The sequence below is a fragment of the Pleurodeles waltl genome, chromosome 5 (genome assembly GCF_031143425.1).
Source record: "Pleurodeles waltl isolate 20211129_DDA chromosome 5, aPleWal1.hap1.20221129, whole genome shotgun sequence".
NCBI classification, from domain to species: domain Eukaryota; kingdom Metazoa; phylum Chordata; class Amphibia; order Caudata; family Salamandridae; genus Pleurodeles; species Pleurodeles waltl.
In genome coordinates this window covers 1,853,497,227-1,853,516,154 of record NC_090444.1, presented here as the reverse complement: position 1 = coordinate 1,853,516,154, position 18,928 = coordinate 1,853,497,227, and the positions used below count along the sequence as shown (strand labels likewise).

General features: G+C 47.7%; 1 protein-coding gene across 2 annotated transcripts in view; it reads right to left on the bottom strand.

The window, feature by feature from the left end:
- The window catches only part of LOC138296871 (uncharacterized), a 246,381-nt gene that overhangs the window by 149,900 nt on the left and 77,553 nt on the right, over positions 1 to 18,928 (bottom strand). For both annotated transcript variants that reach the window (XM_069236360.1, XM_069236361.1), the window contains exons 6-10: positions 14,207 to 14,398; positions 11,449 to 11,532; positions 7,305 to 7,423; positions 5,779 to 5,893; positions 4,421 to 4,507 (exon numbers count right to left, since the gene is read on the bottom strand). In XM_069236360.1, coding sequence (XP_069092461.1) covers positions 4,421 to 4,507; positions 5,779 to 5,893; positions 7,305 to 7,423; positions 11,449 to 11,532; positions 14,207 to 14,398 — 597 coding nt within the window. The remainder of the gene's footprint in view (positions 1 to 4,420; positions 4,508 to 5,778; positions 5,894 to 7,304; positions 7,424 to 11,448; positions 11,533 to 14,206; positions 14,399 to 18,928) is intronic.

Below are 18,928 nucleotides of genomic sequence, written 5' to 3'. Positions count from 1 at the left end.
AAATAGTGAGTTTACTGAAAATGACAAGCTGGTGTTTGAGGAAAACGCTGTTGCCTGGTGCCCCTGTTTGTTCTTTAGCTGCAGAGTAGGTGTTGTTCCCTAAACCCCTGCTCAGACAGACGCGGCCGCAGTAATGAAGGTCGGCGTGCCGAACACCGAGGGTGAAGAGTCCTGTTCACGACTCCAGGCACTCCCTGCCCCTTTATCTCGTTCTTGCAGCTTCTCTTCCATCAGTGCTTTACTTCTGTCACCGTTATACCATCTTTCTCATCTCCCACATGTTTTGTTTTTCTCTCTCTTGCTCTCGGTTACCACAATTACCACTAGCATCGCAGCCACCACCACCATTACCACCAGCACCACTGCCATCACCACCGTTACGACGCTTACCACCACCACCATTACCACTACCACCACTGCCACCACCACCATTACCACCAGCACCACTACCACCACCATTACCACTAGCACCACTGCCACCATCGCCATTACCACTTGCATCACTGCCACCACCACCATCGTTACCACTAGCACCACTACCACCACCACCATTGTTACCACTAGCACCACTACCACCACCATTACCACTAGCACCACTGCCACCACCACCATCGTTACCACTAGCACCACTACCACCACCACCATCGTTACCACTAGCACCACTACCACCACCACCATTGTTACCACTAGCACCACTGCCACCACCACCATTGTTACCACTAGCACCACTACCACCACCATTACCACTAGCACCACTGCCACCACCACCATCGTTACCACTAGCACCACTACCACCACCACCATCGTTACCACTAGCACCACTACCACCACCACCATTGTTACCACTAGCACCACTACCACCACCATTACCACTACCACCACTGCCACCACCACCATTGTTACCACTAGCACCACTGCCACCACCACCATTGTTACCACTAGCACCACTACCACCACCATTACCACTTGCATCACTGCCACCACCACCATCGTTACCTCTAGCACCACTACCACCACCACCATTGTTACCACTAGCACCACTACCACCACCATTACCACTAGCACCACTGCCACCACCACCATCGTTACCACTAGCACCACTACCACCACCACCATCGTTACCACTAGCACCACTACCATCACCACTGTTACCACGCTTACCACCACCACCATTACCACCAGCACCACTGCCATCACCACTGTTACCACGCTTACCACCACCACCATTACCACTACCACCACTGCCACCACCACCATTACCACCAGCACCACTACCACCACCATTACCACTAGCACCACTGCCACCATCGCCATTACCACTTGCATCACTGCCACCACCACCATCGTTACCACTAGCACCACTACCACCACCACCATTGTTACCACTAGCACCACTACCACCACCATTACCACTAGCACCACTGCCACCATCGCCATTACCACTTGCATCACTGCCACCACCACCATCGTTACCACTAGCACCACTACCACCACCACCATTGTTACCACTAGCACCACTACCACCACCATTACCACTAGCACCACTGCCACCACCACCATCGTTACCACTAGCACCACTACCACCACCACCATCGTTACCACTAGCACCACTACCACCACCACCACCACCACCATTACCACTAGCACCACTGCCACCACCACCATCGTTACCACTAGCACCACTACCACCACCACCACCACCACCATTACCACTAGCACCACTGCCACCACCACCGTTACCACTAACATCACGGCCACCACCACCACCGTTACCACCATTAATTACCACTAGCACCACTGCTGCCACCACCATTACCATCATCGCCCCTAGCACCAGTGCAAGCACCAGCATTACCACTTCTGCAATCACCGCCCCACTGGCCCCGGGGTGATGGTAGAGATGACCTTCTCGCTGGCGTTGCACTGCGGTAAATGGCTGAGGCAGTACCAGGTGTGTGTATTGTTAATGAGCGGTGCAGAGGTGCTTGTGTGGCTTGCAATGTATGGCCGGTACAGAAGGCAGGCGCTATAAATGGCCTGACCTGATCAACAGGGCCTGGCTTTGTGCCACCTCCTTTATTTCTTTATACAATGAAGAGTGTGGTCCATAAACCAATAAGGTTTCCTCACCCCTGGGGTGCGCCAGAGGAATGCAAGACAAGGACAGTTTGGATCCCATAAGGAACGTGTTCCAAGGAGGTGCCAGGGAGTCTGTGGGTGAGGCAAGAATGGTTCTAGAGACCGGTTGGCTGCACGGTGGGCAGATGATAGCCACACACCAGTGGGGTGAGGACTTACAACGGCCGCCTGGCTGCAAGGCGAGCAACTTCCATAAACTGTGGGTGCACTGTGCAAACCTACAACATCTATCTAGCTGAGGTGATTAACTTCAAGAGCAAAATGACAGTGGGAGGAAGACCCCAATGGCTTTGTGGCTGCCTGGCTACAAGGTAAGGACCTCCAATGGCTGCCTGGCTACAAGGTAAGGACCTCCAATGGCTGCCTGGCTACAAGGTAAGGACCTTCAATGGCTGCGTGGCTACAAGGTAAGGACCTTCAATGGCTGCCTGGCTACATGGTAAGGACCTTCAATGGCTGTGTGGCTACAAGTTAAGGACTTTCAATGGCTGCCTGGCTACAAGGTAAGGACCTTCAATGGCTGCCTGGCTACAAGGTAAGGACCGTCAATGGCTGCTTGGCTACACAGTAAGGACCTTCAATGGCTGTCTAGCTATAGGATAACGACCTTCAATGGCTGTCTAGTTACAGGGTAACGACCTTCAATGGCTGTCTAGCTACAGGGTAAGGACCTTCAATGGCTGCCTGGCTACATGGTAAGGACCTTCAATGGCTGCGTGGCTACAAGTTAAGGACTTTCAATGGCTGCCTGGCTACAAGGTAAGGACCTTCAATGGCTGCCTGGCTACAAGGTAAGGACCGTCAATGGCTGCTTGGCTACACAGTAAGGACCTTCAATGGCTGTCTAGCTACAGGATAACGACCTTCAATGGCTGTCTAGTTACAGGGTAACGACCTTCAATGGCTGTCTAGCTACAGGGTAAGGAACTTCAATGGCTGCCTGGCTACAGGGTGCGGACCTTCAGTGGCTGCCTAGCTACAGGTTAAGGACGTGCAATGGCTGTCTAGCTCAGGGTGAGGTCCTTCAATGGCTGTTTAGCTACAGCACAAGGACCTTCAATGGCTGTCTAGCTACAGTGTAAGGACCTTCAATGGCTGTCTGGCTACAGTGTTAGGACCTTCAATGGCTGCCTGGCTACAGGGTAAAGACATTCAATGGCTGCCTGGCTACAGGGTGAGGACGTTCAATGGCTGCCTGGCTACAGGGTAAGGACGTTCAATGGCTGTCTGGCTACAGGGTAAGGACATCCAATGGCAGTCTAGCTACAGTGTAAGGACCTTCAATGGCTTCCCGGCTACAGGGTGAGGACCTTCAATGGCTGCCCAGCTACAAGGGGGAAGCCCTTCAATGACTGCCTTAATGGCTACTTGGCTACAGAGTAAGGACCTTCAATGGCTGCCTGGCTACAGGGTACGAACTTCCAATGACTGTCTAGCTACAGTGAAAGGACCTCCAATGGCTGTCTAACTACAGGGTAAGGACCTTCAATGGCTGCCTGGCTACAGGGTAAGGACATTCAATGGCTGTCTGGCTACAGGGTAAGGAATTTCAATAGCTGCCTGGCTAGAGGGTGCGGACCTTCAATAGCTGCCTAGCTACAGGTTTGCCTGGCTACAGGGAAAGGACCTTCAGTGGCTGCCTGGCTAACACATGAGAATCTTCAATGGCTGGCTGGCTACAAGGTAAGGACCTTCAATGGCTGCCTGATTACAGGGTAAGGACCTCTAATGGCTGTCTGGTTACAGGGTAAGGACCTTCAATGGCGGTCTGGCTACAGGGTAAGGACCTTCAATGACTGTCTAGCTTCAAGGTAAGGACCTTCAATGGGTGAGTGGCTACAAGATAAGGACCGTCAATGGCTGCTTGGCTACACGGTAAGGACCTTCAATGGCTGTCTAGCTACAGGATAAGGAACTTCAATGGCTGTCTAGTTACAGGGTAAGGAACTTCAATGGCTGCCTGGCTACAGGTTTAGGACTTTCAATGGCTGCCTGGCTTTAATCCCTGGCGCGAGAGGCTCATACAAGTGGGTGGTCCCATGAGAAAACCTAATTAAATGATTCCAATAAAGATAGATGGCTCCTCATTATCCTCCTTTACTGGTCTGGCCAAGTCCCATGTAAAATGAAGACTTATTGCCCTATGAGGTGTTTCCAGTTTCAGTTTTGTCCATATGGTATTAACAGAGTGAGGTGAGGTTCTTACATTTAAAGAGGCTACCCCATGACTCTCCCTCGCTGGTAAGCAACCCATGACTCAGTGCACAGCGTTTCCACTTACCATGATCTGGCTGGCAATGTCCCTCACATCTCGATCAGCTGGGCCCTCCGGCTCCGCCTGGGCTCCCAGGCTACACACAGTCCTCCTCTGCACACAACACAAAGAACTTTATTCAGACGGTGAAAACGTTATTGACAAGGAACCACAAAATATCTCATTATTGTGGTCCTCCCTGAATCACTAGCCACCATGGAAGGTAAGATATCCATCCTGTGGTCGGGCGACACAAACGTGAGATCAAATTATGATTTACCCTCTACTGAAGTTGGTCTAATTTGGGAAATATCTCCCGCCCTAAAGCATCCCCTATGTTATTGTATGGCAAATACAGGTGTCAGCTGTGGTACACATGAGTGATAAAAAAAGGCCTAATCCATGGCACATCTGCCAACCTCAGAGCACCCCGGGCCGCCTGCATCTATGACACATAGACATTGCAGACATTGCGGATGTCATGCATATATTTGCAAGAGAAGTCCAGGGTGTAACCAATCTATAACTGCCCGACAAGGGGGGCTAGCACTTGGAAGTGGTGCATCTTCAGATTATACTCACTGTGTGCAGGATCTGCTATTGCCAGCTGTGCCCTAACCAGGTCTTTATTACATCTTCAGGTCATACCAAGGCATATCATCCTATGGCAGGTAGAACTTGATGCCACCTCCATAGGAAGGGCATCTCCAATATCAGCCTGGGGACTGGAGATAAACGTGGTGGATCTTAGTAGGAGGAAGTTTTTCCAACACCACTGCTCATGTCCTCCACATGAACAGCAATGAGAAACATGAAAATGTCCCTGGTGTAAGTCCAGATGTCCCTGGCATGGTCCACTGCAGGAAAGGTGATGGAGCAGTCCAGGCAGTCACAGAAACAGCTTCCTTTTGTCCACCACAAAGATACAGCAAGGGGGCCATGGTGATGGAGCCTGGACTGAATCCCAGAGGGACCATGAATGGAGATGTGAGGCTCCACAAGACACAGAGATGTGTTAGGTGAGGTCCTAATGAGGACTGTATGTGAGATGCAGACAGAAACTGGGACGCTTTGAGGTATGTCCCACCCACATCCTATGGGACTGGCAGGAGTCTGAAGCCACAAGGGTTCCATACTGCAGCTGCCACACATGAATGTCTGGCATTTTATAGTCAGAGCTAACCTTATGATCCTCCACGGATATTTGTTGGACTCTTGTTGCTAGTTGAAACTAAGAACTTTAACAGTAGCACCTGCAACATTATCCCATTACTAGAGATAAGCTGGGCCCGCCTGAAAACCATTTCTCTGTCCCAGGCTGTCAGTATGAGGACGGTGCCCATGCTGACCAGTTCCCCACTGCCTTCTCTCCCCTGATCACCTACCTTGCTGTCCATGGCACGGAGTAAGGCGTCAGCCTGCTGGTGGAAGGAGGCAGCCTCCAGGGCCAGCTGTAGGGTGTTGTGGTGGTCGGCCAGCGTCCCTTGCACTTTAAGCCACCTGCACAGACACATTCACATAGTTATAAGGGGCGGGGGCAGGAGAGGGGGCACACTGCCCCTATATCTTACACCTTTCTCCTCAGCGATGGGTTGATCTCAATGCCCCACACTGATCCCCATTTCAATCTGCTGACTGTGGCACATGTGGGCGAGGCCCTGTGGAGGCTGCTGCCGAGGGCTTGAGGTGGCGCATCTGAGTGGTAGACGGACTTTGAGCAGGGGCCCCCTCACGGATTGTGAGTGGGAAATATGTCAAAAGGGGTTGGCGGGAACACTGGAGGATGATGTAGTGTCTTAGGACTGTGAGCACAAGGACCCTGTGGACCTGGGCGGACTCAATGAAGGAATTACGTAATCATTTGGGAGGTAAGGTGTGGTTATCACCGGTGATGAGAGAATGAGGAGTTTCAGTTTGAATGTTGTACGCTGATGAATAAAGATGTTGATTGAGCGCTCCGCATGTGGCATGCTCTTGCGCATGCTCCCGAGCCTGGGAGGGCGCAACAGATCCCAGCGGGTGTGATGTAACGCTTTTACCAGAATGTTTTGTCGCTTCCGCATGCCTCCTCGAGCCACAACAGAAGGCTTCAAGTGGCTATATGTGCCACACATGGCAGATGCCCACCTGCCACAGGGTCAAGGGGTTCAGCTTTGTGCACGTGTCGGCAAAGGTCAGTGTTAGCGGAATTAAATGAGTGAGTGTAGCTCGCCAGAAGTAAGATGGTAAATCAGTGTTGGAAGAGGCAATTGTATTTTAAAATAAAGCTGGGAATGAAGCCGTGTTCCCGGGTGTGTGTTTAGGTTTTTTAAATGTCAGCACATCTGCAAAAGAAATCATCAGCCACTCAGACCTGAGGACAACCCCCTCCTGAAGGACCGCTCTCTCAAAGGGCGGTTCCAAGCAGAGCAGGGCAGGTCTCCGGTCTCTTCAAGGTCTGGGTTTCATGACAAGATGCCCTAGGTGGTGGGCTGTTCTCCTAGGAATGTGGTTCTAAGTCTCCTGAGTGGGAAATGTGTTTCTATCTGGGTAGTCCACCTTGCGATTCTTAGAGGGGTTAGCTGGGCACTTTCTATAGGGGCGGCATGGTATGCCCTGGACGGGTGGGTAAATCCTCTGGTAAATCTTGGGTGGATGGTCCTGTAATTCCTAACTAGGTGCAGGGACCCCCTTTGTGGGCACTCTGTTGTTACTTAGGTGAAACTCTAGTGCTTCCTGGGTGAGAGGGCTGGAACTCTCCATGCAGCCAGCCTGGTCTGCTTTGGTTAGCAGTCCGGTTAGTGCGCCCTAGCCCCAGTGGTTCCTGCGGTGCTTGTGTTGGGCTCAGGTGGTCTTGCTCTGCTCTCGTCCTTCCTGCGTAGGCACTAGGCAGGTCCTATTAGTGTATCCTTGCCCTAGCAGTCTTACTTACATCTTGTTGAGGTGCTTGCGTCGAGCGGAGATACCCCTGCTTTCGTTCCTCCCCTGCTTCTCCAGCTTTTGGGCTAGGCCATTCACCTCCTCCTGCAGGTTCCGGAACCGTTGCTGTTCCTGAGGAGACAAAGTTGCACTGACCATTGATATAGTGCTTAGCACAAACCGAAGTGCTTCTCATAAACACCCAACTCAGCAGAGCAAAATGTATTAGCTTTTGAAGGATGAAAGGCTAAGGGCTTGATTTAGAACTCAGCGGATGGGTTACTCCATCACAACAGTGCTGGATATCCCGTCCACCAAGATCTAAATCCCATCATGTCCAATGGGATTTAGATTTCAGCGATGGGATATCTGTCACCATTGTTACATAGTAACCTGTCCCACCAAGTCCTAAATCAGGCCCCTAAGTCTTGAGCTGAAATTAGGACCCACAGACATCACAGACCTCTAATGCGAGCTCAGAGGTTTCCTAGGTCTATACAGAAGTGTAGCACATCTGCCTTTTCTGCATGGTCACCCCATATTTTATGCCTTTTTCTGGACCATATTTTTGCTGTTTTTTAAAACTCTGTACACTTTATCCCCGCTAAGCAGGAGTAGCATGTCTGGGCCCCCTTTAAGCATGGTAAAATTGGCTTACCCCTGGCTAACATATTTAACTTGCCTATACGTTCCTAGTGTATAGTTGAGGGAATACACCCAGGTCCTGGAAGGTGAATGCCACCTGTGGACTGCAGCACTTTGTGCCATCCACAGAGTGGACCTGTGAAACGAAACATGGCTTCATGCCTACACTCTGCAGGCTGATTGCAGTAGCCTAAAAACCTGCTGTCAAAACTGTCAAAATGAACCTTTCTGACATGTGGGAGACATTACTTTTAAACATTATTAAGTCATAACAAAGTTCACCTTGTCACCCACAAGGTAGGATAGGGTGCCTGGTATTTAAAAGTGGAGCATGTAAGAAATTACAGTTGGGGTGCACCTCCAATGACTGAAACTGAAAGCTATTTCACTAGCAGGGCTATACCTTGATCCTAGAAAATGTCAAAGTGCAGTGATAAACTTTAATCAGTAACATTGACAGGGAATGGCTAAAATGATATTTAAGAAAAGTCCAACTCATTAGTGAAGTTTGAATTTTATTAAATATTTAGGAGAAGTAACTTTTAGAAAGTTACATTTTTCCTGCCTGAAGCGCTTGGAGGCTAATTTGCATTAGCCCACCAGCAGCTGTCTACCAAGTTCTTGACCTTAATGAGCTGTGAAAACGGCTTCCACAGCAGAACAATGGTATAGGACTGGTAACAGGATGGAGTGCTTGTGCGGTATTTGATTCCTATCAGCCCAGGAAGGACAGCTGGGATGGACCTAGGAACTTCATTAACTTGAAAGGGCAGAAGTGAGACCAGTCCATTCCTAGTTTAGCATAAGAAGACACCAGAAGAAGGAAAAGCCTCTGTCCCCTGGCCCACACTAGCCAGACTGGCTCTAAACCCAGTGGGAGGGAAGCTACCCCTAGAATTGGTTTGGAGTGGACACAAGGAAGGGGACTGCTCATTTTACCTCTGGATGGGCACCAGAGCACCAGAGCTTTGCACAAGAGAAGAAGGGTTCCCACATCTTGTATTTTAGGAGTGCACCAGAGCTTTGCACAAGAGAAGAAGGGTTCCCACATCTTGTATTTTAGGAGTGCACCAGAGCTTTGCACAAGAGAAGAAGGGTTCCCACATCTTGTATTTTAGGAGTGAGATGGGCCATGGGGCTGTTCGAAGTAAGGCGAAGAGTATGTGCTGCAAAAGTGGGCAGGGTTGCCACCACAAACCTTTTCTCCATTGGTTAGGGAGTGTCCAGAAGTGCCCGCTGTCCACTAGCTTGTGCACTCAAACAAATGTGGCACCCCAATAAACCCTCTTCAGAACACTTTCTGGACCTGCAGAAGATCAGAAGTGCACTGGACCTGCTGTCTGTTGCCTGATTGGAGCCTCGAAGGACTGGACCTGTTCCATCTTGAATCCAGGAAATAGAAGTGACTCAAGGAGTCAGTTGACCGACTTTGTGTAGCATGGGGGCACAACAAGCTGCCAGAGGCCTTTGTTCTGAAGTGATCAGTTGCTCTGTGCCAACTGGTCCTGGAGTGAACTCTGCTGGAGTGAGTACTGGCCCCTTAGTGCTGTCTCTAAGATCCTGGGAGTCTTAGAAGTGACCCAGAAGAGCTGCTCCAGAAACACTGAAAAATGTTTGGACCTGCAAGACCTTTAGAGCCATCAGCAGGACCACGCGGCAAAGGTGTACGACCTCAATGCAACTTCTGCGGTTACAGATTTAGGCTTGCGCAGATGAAGAATCTTGAGCTCCATAAGAAACAACGAAGGGCCTGATTTAGAGTTTGTCGGACGCGTTACTCCGTCACAGACGTGACAGATATCCGTCCGCAGTATTACAATTCCAATAGGATATAATGGGATCTTAATAAGGCAGATGGGATATCTGTCACATCTGCAACGGAGTGACCCCATCCGACGAACTATAAATCAGGACCTAAGTCAGAAGGTAAAATCTATAATCATGACAAACCAGCTCTCCGTTGCGGTTGGCCTGAAATCACGCCAAAGTCCCGGGCCGCCATTCCATGAACCATCATTGGCACTTCTTGTTTTTTGGTGCCATTTTTACATACAATTTTTTTTAAAAATCCTATCTCTGGTTGTCCTTATTGGATCTTTGCATCATTTTTTATTACTTTTTACCTTATTTTTCAAATTCAGTTTGGGATTTTTATTGTTTGGTGCTCTGTCTTTGTTACTGGTTTGATAAAACATACATAGGTTACTCATTGGCCGAAGTAAAGCCCGCCTGCCTGCTCTGTGCCATAACTACCAGAGGGTTGAGCTCAGGTTAATTTAAGGACCTGGGGTGTTCACCCTGAGAGGTTAGTGTTAATAGTCCTTGCGTGAGCGACTGCCCATATCAAATAGTAATCTACCTTCTTACAGTGAGTGGTTCATCCAGTTCAGGTGTCTGCTTTGCTTTCTGGGACTTGTAGTCCTGTTTGTCCCATCTGGGAAAATTGAGACCTATGCTACTGTAGTTTGGGAGATATATGATGTAGTTGTCAAAACCCTTCTTGTTTGAAAAGTGTCTCTTTCCTGCAGCAGTGGAAAGCTTCTAACCCTTCTCGACCTGAGAAATATAGCTAGTGCATTTGTATTACGTTTTCATACAATTTTGATGGTCTTGTATGATATTTGGACTCTGCATGTCATCTAAGGTTCTAAGGTATTGGTTGGTTTGTTCATCAGAGTCACAGGGACCTGTTGATATTGCATTGATCAGAGGTGTGTCCCATGGACAGTGGGCTCTTCGTAAAACAGCAGTTCTGCAGCCTTATCACCCCCAGTGATGAAGGTGCCTCGAAAGAATGAGAATATACGTCTTCCAGACTTTAATTCAACATGTGGACTATACAGTGGGCATGAAGTAAATAATATGATAAAAGGTCATTACTTCAACGGTGTGCGCCAAAGAGCACAGGACTGCAAGTAGCACTATACTCTGGGGCCGGGATTAGAAAACAACCCTTAGCTCGGAGGATAATCTTAAGCCACAGGTGGGTGTTTCCAGGCGGCTAGACTTCTGTGCAAATTCACAGATAGAGCTATTTATATTGACCACCGCTCTTAGGGAATTATGTGGTAACCAAATGCATTTTGGGTGGTGTAGTCTTACTTTGCTAATATTGAAGTAGTTAGATAAACACATCTGAAAACAATGATTTGTAGGTGAAACGTTCAGGACTGGAGACAGTGGACGTAATGAGCTGGAGTGATATATGTGACTTATAAAGGGCACACCTAGACACGAAGGGGAGGGGAAAGCAGCCATCAGCGTGGGGGTACAATAGAGAAGGTACTCGGGAACTACAAGGGGTCTGGAATGATGGTGTAATGCGACCCATTTTGAGGTCGATAATGCTTATTGTTCAGTGGTAATCATTTTATCATTAACAGAAGGATGAAAAGCTGAGTCAGCCTGCTGGGATATGAACCTGTGACCATGAGGGCACATACACACTCCTCTGAGTCAGAAGATACTTCTCATCTAGTAAGCCACCTTCGCTGCAGGTAAGTGAAACCTACCTGTTTCAGGTCCAGTATGCGCCGGGCCAGCTGGATTTTGTCGCTGCTGTCTTCGGGGAGGACGGCCGAGCACCGCTTCTCTTCCTAGATAGGGGGTGGAAAGAGAGAGAGAGAACGAGAGAGTGACAGAGAGGGGGAGAGAAAGAGAGAGAGAGAGACAAAGAGAGGAAGAAGGAGAGAAAGAGAGAGACAGAGAGAGAGAGAGACAAAGAGAGGGAGAAGGAGAGAAAGAGAGAAAGAGACAGAGAGAGGGAGAGAAAGACAGAGAGAGAAAGAGAGAGGGAGAGAGAGAGAGAGAGAGACAAGAAAGAGAGAAAGAAAGAGAGAAAGAGAGGGGGAAGGAGAGTAAGAGGGAGAGAAAGAGAGAGAGAGAGACAAAGAGAGGGAGAAGGAGAGAAAGAGAAAGAGACAGAGAGAGAGAGAGAAAGATGGAGAGAAGAGAAAGAGATGGAGGGGAACGAAAGAACAATGGAGCGAAAAGCAAGAGGTATGCCAAAGTGGATCGGCCGTGCAGGATGTGAGGATGGCAGGAGAGAGGGAAAGTAATAACATGAAAGACATAAGGGAGGGAGAAAGTGCATGAGACGGAGGACGAAGAGATTTGTAAAAAGGGAAAGAAGTAAAATGCAGAGAAGAAGGAAGGAAGAGATAAGACATGGTTAGGAAAGCCAGTAAAAGAAAGGATCCCTTCCCTAGCCAGAGGTCTGTTGTGTGTGGGCCACCCGTCCAGAACAGAGGTGAAGATTTTTACTCTGACTTTGCACATATCTGACAGGTTTCAGTGAACCCTTGAAGTATCCGGGCCAGGGGAGTGACAGGATTTGGGTTAATGTGGCCAGAGGCGAAGAGGCAACACTGCTCAAACACTAACAACACCAATAAAAAAATAACCCTTGGGCCTGATTCACAAACTGCATTTTGTAGAACTTAATGTAGTGCTACTGACTACAAAATGCAATTCACAAACCTACGAGCGAAAATCTCCGCCGCTCCCATCTTTCCTGTGGGGAGATCCTCACACATGTAAGTTTACTAATTAGTAGACAATGTGGGAGGAACTGTGGGTGGGGCTGGAAAAAGGGGCCAACTTACTACTAGTAAGTGGGAGGAGTTTAAGGAGGAGTAAGGAGCGGGATGTGGGTACCATTGGTGCAGCAAGTGCAGTGGGAGAATGATGTATTTTACTACCCCCAAGCAGTCACAGGGGCTGTTTTCCTTCATTGTTCCACAGCCCATGACATTCATGCTACGCCACTGGTAAGACGGGGTTTAGCTAGGGTTAGGGAGGGATTTAGGTAGGGACATGCGCCCACCCAAAAAAGTAAGTTCACGGCTATTCACAAACTGCACTTTGAAGATACTACAACCAAAAAGCACACAAAACAGTAGTAGATGTACTCCAGCTCAGAGCTGGAGTAAGTACAGTACCACACATGGCCAACCACTGGTACTGCAATACCCTTCCATTAAAAAAAATGGCAGTAAGGATTTAAAATAAAACCCAAAAGGAAGTAATATAAAATTAAATTCACTTATTTAAAGTAGTTACAAATATAAAAAAAGTAATGTTTAAAAATGTTTTTAAAAAAAACTTTTTATTTTATTTTAAAATGTTACATTGTTTTACTTTAAAAAATAATGTAACATTCTTTTGAATTCAAAGTAATTACATTACCTTGAATTAATTCTATACATCAAGTTTATAATTTAAACTTCAGCAAAATAATTTCAATTTAGTTTAATATACTCAATAGAATTACATTTTGAATTTAAATTAAGTCATTCTTTTTTTTTCATTTTTCTATTTTGTTCTACATTTCAAATACAAATTTAAAATATTTTTACATTAATACTCAACATAAAATATTTTATTAATCTTTTTAAAATGTACTAAACTTTTGTACTTTTCTCTATACTTTACCATAGGGAGATCGCCACCACCAGGGGCAGATCTTCCTATGGTAAAGCGCACAAAAAATGTAAAATGTTTATTAAACTTTTTTTTTTAAATGTAAAACATTTTTTAAGTTAAATAATAATGGCAATTAACGTTATATATGTATTTTAAACACTTAACACTATGCACTTAAATTTAAATTAAATACTAATTAATATAATTATATTAAATTAAATTAACATTTTGTAAAGATTTTTTACAGAATTCCATCTAAAGTGAAATCTTTTAATGTATTTATTTTGTATTGAAAATTACAAAAATGTATGTAATTAATTCATTTAAATTAATGGAATTAAAAAAAAAAAAATGGCATTTGTTTGAAAAATGAAAATTCAAATATTTTATCACAAACTAATATATTTTTTTTAATTATACTGAAATTGTTAACATTAAATTCACTATATATTTATTCATTAATATTTTATAATTTATTTAAAAGATGAAATAAGTCAATTTAATTTAACATTACTTCCTATGGGGATTTATTTAAAGTCCTGATCCCCATTGTTTCCGATGGGAGAGTGTTGCAATATCTGTGGTTGGCCATGTGTGGTGCTGGATTTAGTGCTGTTTGTTGTTCAGCTGCAGTAACTTACACTCATAAATCTGAGTCCACTCCCTTGTTCGAGGAGTGGAGGCGTGTCCACACTTTTGAATAACTTTACACTCAGATTCACCTAGTTGGCAAATCTGCAAGGCCCTTTTGATGGGTATTTTTTAAACCACTGGTGGGAGCAACCCTGTTGCATAGGTGTGACTACTACTCTATTGATAAGATCCTGTCTGGAAGTCTCATAGTACCTTCTCTCGTATCCAGGCCTCCAGCTCATCCGCCTTCCGTTTAAACTCCTGTAGGGTCCGCGCCCCGCCCAGTGCCTTGCTCTGATTGGCTGCTGTCTGCTTCAGCACATGCCATTGGTCTTTCAGAGCCTGCAGCTGCTTAATCATGTTGTCTGCATTTGGAGTTTGTTTGCTGATGAGATGCTCAGCCATCTGTAGAAAAGATGCAAGAGGGACATAAGATGTACTGATTTCCAATTGCATTTATATAGTGTTTCATACCACTTACGAGGCACCACAGTGCTGTCATTGGACAGATAGAACACTACAATAATGGTTTAGACCTTGAGTAAGAGCTCAGTGGGATGCAGAGGAAACAAGTCCTGGTAGACTCAACATGTCCAAAGGGCCTAAACTACAAGATGGAATGAAATACCTCAGTGAAATCCCCTTGTATCCCTGACCTGCATCTCCAGTCCTGCAGCTCTCACATCGCATGAAACATTTCTATAATAAGAAGGATCTACAAAAAAAGAGCTCTGGGCTTCTGCTGAGCTCCGCCCCGGCATCCCTCCATGCATTCCATAGCACTTTCGCTCACTTCTATAATTACCGGGATCTACATAAAGGAGCTCTGGGCTTCTCCTGAGCTCTGCCAGACATCCTTCCATTCATTCCATAGCACTTACGCTCACTTCTATAATTACCGGGATCTACATAAAGGAGCTCTGGGCTTCTCCTGAGCTCTGCCAGACTTCCCTGCATTCATTCCATAGTGCTTACACTCACTTCTATAATAACAGGGATCTGCATAAAGGAGCTCTGTGCTTCCGCTGAGCTCCGCCCGGCATCCCTGCATTCATTCCATGGCACTTACACTCACTTCTATAATAACAGAGATCTGCATAAAGGAGCTCTGTGCTTCTGCTGAGCTCTGCCCAGCATCCCTGCATTCATTCCATGGCACTTACACTCACTTCTATAATAACAGGGATCCTATAAAGGAGCTCTGGGCTTCTCCTGAGCTCTGCCAGGCATCCTTCCATTAATTCCATAGCATTTACGCTCACTTCTATAATTACCGGGATCTACATAAAGGAGCTCTGGGCTTCTCCTGAGCTCTGCCAGACATCCCTGCATTCATTCCATAGCACTTACACTCACTTCTATAATAACAGGGATCTGCATAAAGGAGCTCTGGGCTTCCGCTGAGCTCCGCCGGGCACCCCTCCATTCATTCCATAGCACTTACGCTCACTTCTATAATAACCGGGGTCTACATAAAGGAGCTCTGGGCTTCTCCTGAGCTCTGCCAGACACCCCTGCATTCATTCCATAGCACTTACGCTCACTTCTGTAATATCAGGGATGTACAAAAAGGAGCTCTGGGCTTCCGCTGAGCTCCGCCCGGCATCCCTGCATTCATTCCTTAGCACTTACACTCACTTCTATAATAACAGGGATCTACCTAAAGGAGCTCTGGACTTCCGCTGAGCTCCACCCGGCATCCCTGCATTCATTCCATAGCACTTACATTCACTTCTATAATAACAGTGATCTACCTAAAGGAGCTCTGTGCTTCCGCTGAGCTCCGCCCGGCATCCCTGCAATCATTCCATAGCGCTTACGCTCACTTCTGTAATACCAGGGATCTACATAAAGGAGCTCTGTGCTTCTGCTGAGCTCCGCCCGGCATCCCTGCATTCATTCCATAGCACTTACGCTCACTTCTGTAATATCAGGGATCTACATAAAGGAGCTCCGGGCTTCTGCTGAGCTCCGCCCGGCATCCCTGCATTCATTCCATAGCACTTACGCTCACTTCTGTAATAACAGGGATCTACATAAAGGAGCTCTGAGCTCCGCCCGGCACCCCTGCATTCATTCCATAGCACTTACGCTCACTTCTGTCTGTAATATCAGGGATCTACATAAAGGAGCTCTGGGCTTCCGCTGAGCTTCGCCTGGGATCCCTGCAATCATCCCATAGCACTTACACTCACCACAACTCTATGCCCCAGAAGCAGTGATGGGCGGTGATAACAGCATCCTTGGAAACTGTGTCCAAAACAGCCCCCTAGTGTATGGAGAGTAGCGGCACATGTGTGTGATGCTCGCCAGAATGATTCAGAGGGCTGAGACTATATGCATATCCACATGTAAATTCCGTGTGCTCCCTCTGGACTGTTTTCCAAGTAGGAAAGGCAAAGACTACAGACTGTAGAAATTTGCATAATTTGCTTTTGCATAACTACGTAAAATCCAAGGAAAATTATGAACAATTTTGTGCAAATACATGAAACATGACTCTATCATTTAGTGCCCTATTTTAACAGGAAATGCGTCTTTGTGTTAGATTTTGATGCAGTGATGAATTTTGTGCTAAAAAAATACCACAACAAACAACTACAGTAAAACACATTCGCTTGCATTCGGGTGGTTCTAGTCCGTGCTATAAATGTGCCACAATTGTGATCTAATGGCATAATTTTAGGAATTTCTTGTAACAAGTATAAAGTGACATTATGGAAAAATTGCACCTGCATAATTTATATTGCACATGGACCCACTGATTACCCTTCTCTCCATTCACCCAAATAGTACCCCCTGATTCTCAGCCTACTGGAGGGTCTTCCTGTGTCCAGAAGACGAGCAGCTTAGCCTGCAGCACAACATACGAGTCACGCCAGCACCTCAGTCCCATCCTTTGCACGACACCTGCAGCACGCCGGCGCCTAAGTCCCATCCCTTGCACCACACCTGCAGCACGCCGGCGCCTCAGCCCCATCCCTTGCACCACACCTGCAGCACGCCGGCGCCTCAGTCCCTTCTCGTGCACGACATCTGCAGCACGCCGGTGCCTCATCCCCATACTTGCACAACACCTGCAGCACACTGGTGCCTTAGTCCCATCCCTTGCACGACACCTGCAGCACGCAGGCGCCTCAGTCCCATTCCTTGCGTGACACCTGCAGCACGCTGGCGCCTCAGTCCCATCCCTTGCACGACACCTGCAGCACACCGGCACCTCAGTCCCATCCCGTGCACTACACCTGCAGCACACCGGCACCTCAGTCCCATCCCTTGCACGACACCTGCAGCATGCCGGCGCCTCAGTCCCATCCCTTGCACGATACCTGCAGCACCCTGGCGCCTCACTCCCATCCCTTGCACAACACCTGCAGCACACCGGCACCTCAGTCCCATGCTGTGCACGACACCTGCAGCACGCTGGTGCCTCAGTCTCATCCCTTGCACAACACCTGGAGCACGGCGGTGCATCACTCCCATCCCTTGCACAACACCTGAAGCACACCGGCGCCTCAGTCCTATTCCGTGCACGACAACTGCAGCACGTTGGTGCCTCACTCCCATCCCTTGCACAACACCTGCAGCACGCCGGTGCCTCAGTCCCTTCCCGTGCATGACACCTGCAGCACGCTGGCGCCTCAGTCCCATCCCTTGCACGACGCCTGCAGCACGCTGGCGCCTCAGTCCCATCCCTTGCACAACAAATGCAGCACACCGGCGTCTCAGTCCCATCCCTTGCACGACACCTGCAGCACGCCGGCGCCTCAGTCCCATCCCTTGCATGACACCTGCAGCACGCCATACAATTCACGCAGGGCCGGACAGACCTTTAGTTCCACTGGCCATTTCCCAGGTGGGCCGGACAGTTCTGAGAGCCCAGGGCCGCTCCTGGTGCCTCCGTCACTTTCCTCAGCTCCCTGAGGTTAACTGCAGAAGGCGCAGGGAGGCTTCAAGAGAGGGTGGGAGGGGAAAGAAGAAAGAAAGAGGTCAGAGACAGTGAAGAGAAGGAGAGAGAGAGAACAGATGGAAAAATAAAGAGAGCGCAAGGAAAGGAAAGGAGCAGGGCTGGTTTGAGCTTTTTTGCCAGGATTGTTCTTGGCTCCCCAATCCCGCCCTGTATTCACCCTGGGGCCTCAGGCACATTCTGAACATATTACATACTTGCTGATTCTGTGACCAAAAAGAGGCAGGACTTTTAGGTTTCACAACCACAGATTAACACACTGGTGATTTCACCCTAATGACATCATGTGGCATTTGGCCTGGAAATGCTGCAACAGAAAATCATATGACATGATAGGGGAACCAGATTGTTAGAAATGGGGTCTCTGACTGGCAGAGGTATACACCCTTATCCAAGTAAGGACCACAATCCTAGTCAGGGTAAGTCACAACACAATCCAAATTATCCTGGCCCTCCACCCTTCCAGCCCAGGAAGACCCATTCAGTATGCAGATGAGTGCAGGTGTGACTGAGCATCCTGTGTTTGTGGTTGTCTGGGTGAAATGTTTAAGGGAGCTGTCAACCAGCCCAGCCCAGACGTTGATTGGAGCCAGGCTAGAAGGCACAGATGGATTTTCAGTGCAGAGAAATGCTCACTTTCTAAAAGTTGCATTTCTAAAATAATAATACAAAATCAGGATTTTCTATTACCATTCTGGCCATATTATATATGACCTGGTTACCCCTTTCAGATCAGAATCTACCACTCAAACAGTATATGAGTGTAGCCCTAATGCGAGCCTATGAAAGGAGCAGGCCACACAGCAGTGGAAAACGAATTTAGGAGTTTTTCACTACCAGGACATATAAAACACACAGGTACATGTCCTGCCTTTTATGTACATAGCTCCCTGCCCTATGGGTTACCTCGGGCGCACCTTAGGGGTGACTTGTATGAAGAAAAAGGGGAGTTTAAGGCTTAGCAAGTA